The sequence below is a fragment of the Postia placenta genome (genome assembly GCF_002117355.1).
Source record: "Postia placenta MAD-698-R-SB12 unplaced genomic scaffold POSPLAscaffold_21, whole genome shotgun sequence".
Taxonomy (NCBI): domain Eukaryota; kingdom Fungi; phylum Basidiomycota; class Agaricomycetes; order Polyporales; family Adustoporiaceae; genus Rhodonia; species Rhodonia placenta.
In genome coordinates, this window is record NW_020169852.1 from 477,597 (window position 1) to 479,493 (window position 1,897).

Consider the following 1,897-nt stretch of genomic DNA (forward strand, 5'->3'; position numbering starts at 1 on the left):
TTAAGCTCGATGGTGGTCAATGACGTGTTGACCAGCCAGTAGATGCGCAGCTGCGACAGGAACCGGTTGCATTCGATGACTGTTTTGCCATCGTATCGGAGTGGGAGGAGAAGTTTCAAAGTCTCCTTGTTGGGGGCGGCTGCAGGGGACGACATTATCGGTGTTGGGGGGAACGGAGGACGTTGCGGGGGCAGAGGCGGCTGTGGTGGCCCTCCGCTGGCCGAACTTCGGGAGGAGCGAGTGCTTGAGCGGCCTCTCGGCGGAGTCGGCGGTGAAGGCGCCGGAGGAAGTTCGGCGGAGGGGTTACGTACGTCAGGGATTGCTGACGCGGAGGTGAGCGCTGTCGGTGAGGCGGGCCGAGCAGGATCCGCGGACTCGGACTCCGAGACTCCTTCTTCACTGTCACCCTCCTCAGGCTCAGGCTCTGGCGCAGGGTCTGGAGGGAGATCTCCTCGCGCTTGATCGGCGACAGTTTGAGGGAGGCGGGAGGTAGGGGAGACAGGGCGAGAGTGCCGCGAGGCCGATTGAGATGCGAGGGTGCTTCGGGGTCCGAGCAGGTGTTGTGCTCGTCGGATCGCCTTGTAATGAGGGTAATTTTTCTCAATCAATCGGGGTGTCCGATTTGGGCACGGCTGCTGCTCGCAACAGTAGAGGACAGTCTCAGGGCCGTCTGGGATGTAGACGTCGATGAGGTCCTGGGAGTCGAATGCGTGGATCTGGCCTTGGCAGGCAGCCACGATGGATGGGGGGAGGACGGGAAGGTGCGCGTACTACGAAAGGCCGTGGTAGACTAGCTTACACCTACGGCGCCCGAGATGACACTAGGGTTCGCGATTCACGTGGGGCCCAGTACTGCTTTTGGCTAGTATGCAGCAGGAACCTAGTCCACGCGTCTGGTTAAGGACAAGCACCGCCCACTGAAGTGCAGGTGCTGAAAGGTTCGTTCCCTGAGTGTTGGCGATGTAATGTAGGCTATCTACGTATCGTAATGTATCGTATGGGTGCGCACCACCCAACCTATGGGAAAGGAAAGTGAGTGTATGGGTTCCGAGAGAACGCCGGTTGCTTGTGGAGTTTCGACCTAATGTCGCGACTTGAGGTCGAGCGACAGGGGAATATCTGGAAGTGAGGGGTGTTCGACTGGTTCTCACCGAAGCGATGGTGAGCAAGGCTCAAACCTAAGGCTAGGGACAAGAAAATGTATTGGTTAGTAAGGTAAGAAAGGAATACAAGCGAGGGCTTACTGACCTAGGGACAAGAGGTCAAAACTGAGGTCCCTAGGGCAGCAGAGGCCGGTTTATATACATGGGGAGATTAGGGCAGGCTGTGCGCGTTGGTCCGTGCGCAGCTGGTCCATGCACAGCATGCCAACGCGGCCCCAGGGGCCAGTGAGTCAGAGCGGCTGTGTCAGCGGAGCCCAAGCTGTGCCGTGCACTGCCGTCCCATCTAATCTAATCATACAGTAGATATGATGCGTCCGTATCAGGCAAGTAGTACAGAGGTCGCGGGTTCGAGCCCGCGAAAAGGAAAAATTAAAAAACGGCTAGACGCCATACCAACTTGTGACAGCAAGCTGGGAGAAGATGGGGGTGGCCCAAGCTCGCGCGTCACCATTGAGGAGACTGAGGGCTACCTGAATCTTCAGCTCGAGGGAAGAGAGGGCCGTGTTGACCGTCCAGTAGATGAGCAACTGCGAGATGAAGCGGTTGCATTCGACCACCGACTTCCCATCATATCGGAGCGGGAGGAGGAGCTTCAGCGTCTCCTTATCAGGGACGGCAGCGGGAGAGGACATTATCGGCGACAAGGGGGACAAAGGACTGCACGCGGGCAAAGGCGACTGTTGTGACTGTCCGCCGGGCGAACTTCGCGAGGAATGAGTGTCACGACTTGGTAC

General features: G+C 58.1%; 1 protein-coding gene across 1 annotated transcript; it reads right to left on the reverse strand.

Annotated features, from left to right (window-relative positions):
- On the reverse strand, positions 1–976 carry POSPLADRAFT_1158544 (hypothetical protein; the record flags this gene model as incomplete). Its single annotated transcript, XM_024487329.1, has 3 exons — positions 1–216; positions 312–770; positions 890–976. Coding segments are annotated over 3 exons (762 nt in total), but the record flags the coding sequence as incomplete, so codon positions are not given.
- Positions 977–1,897: the final 921 nt, after the last annotated feature.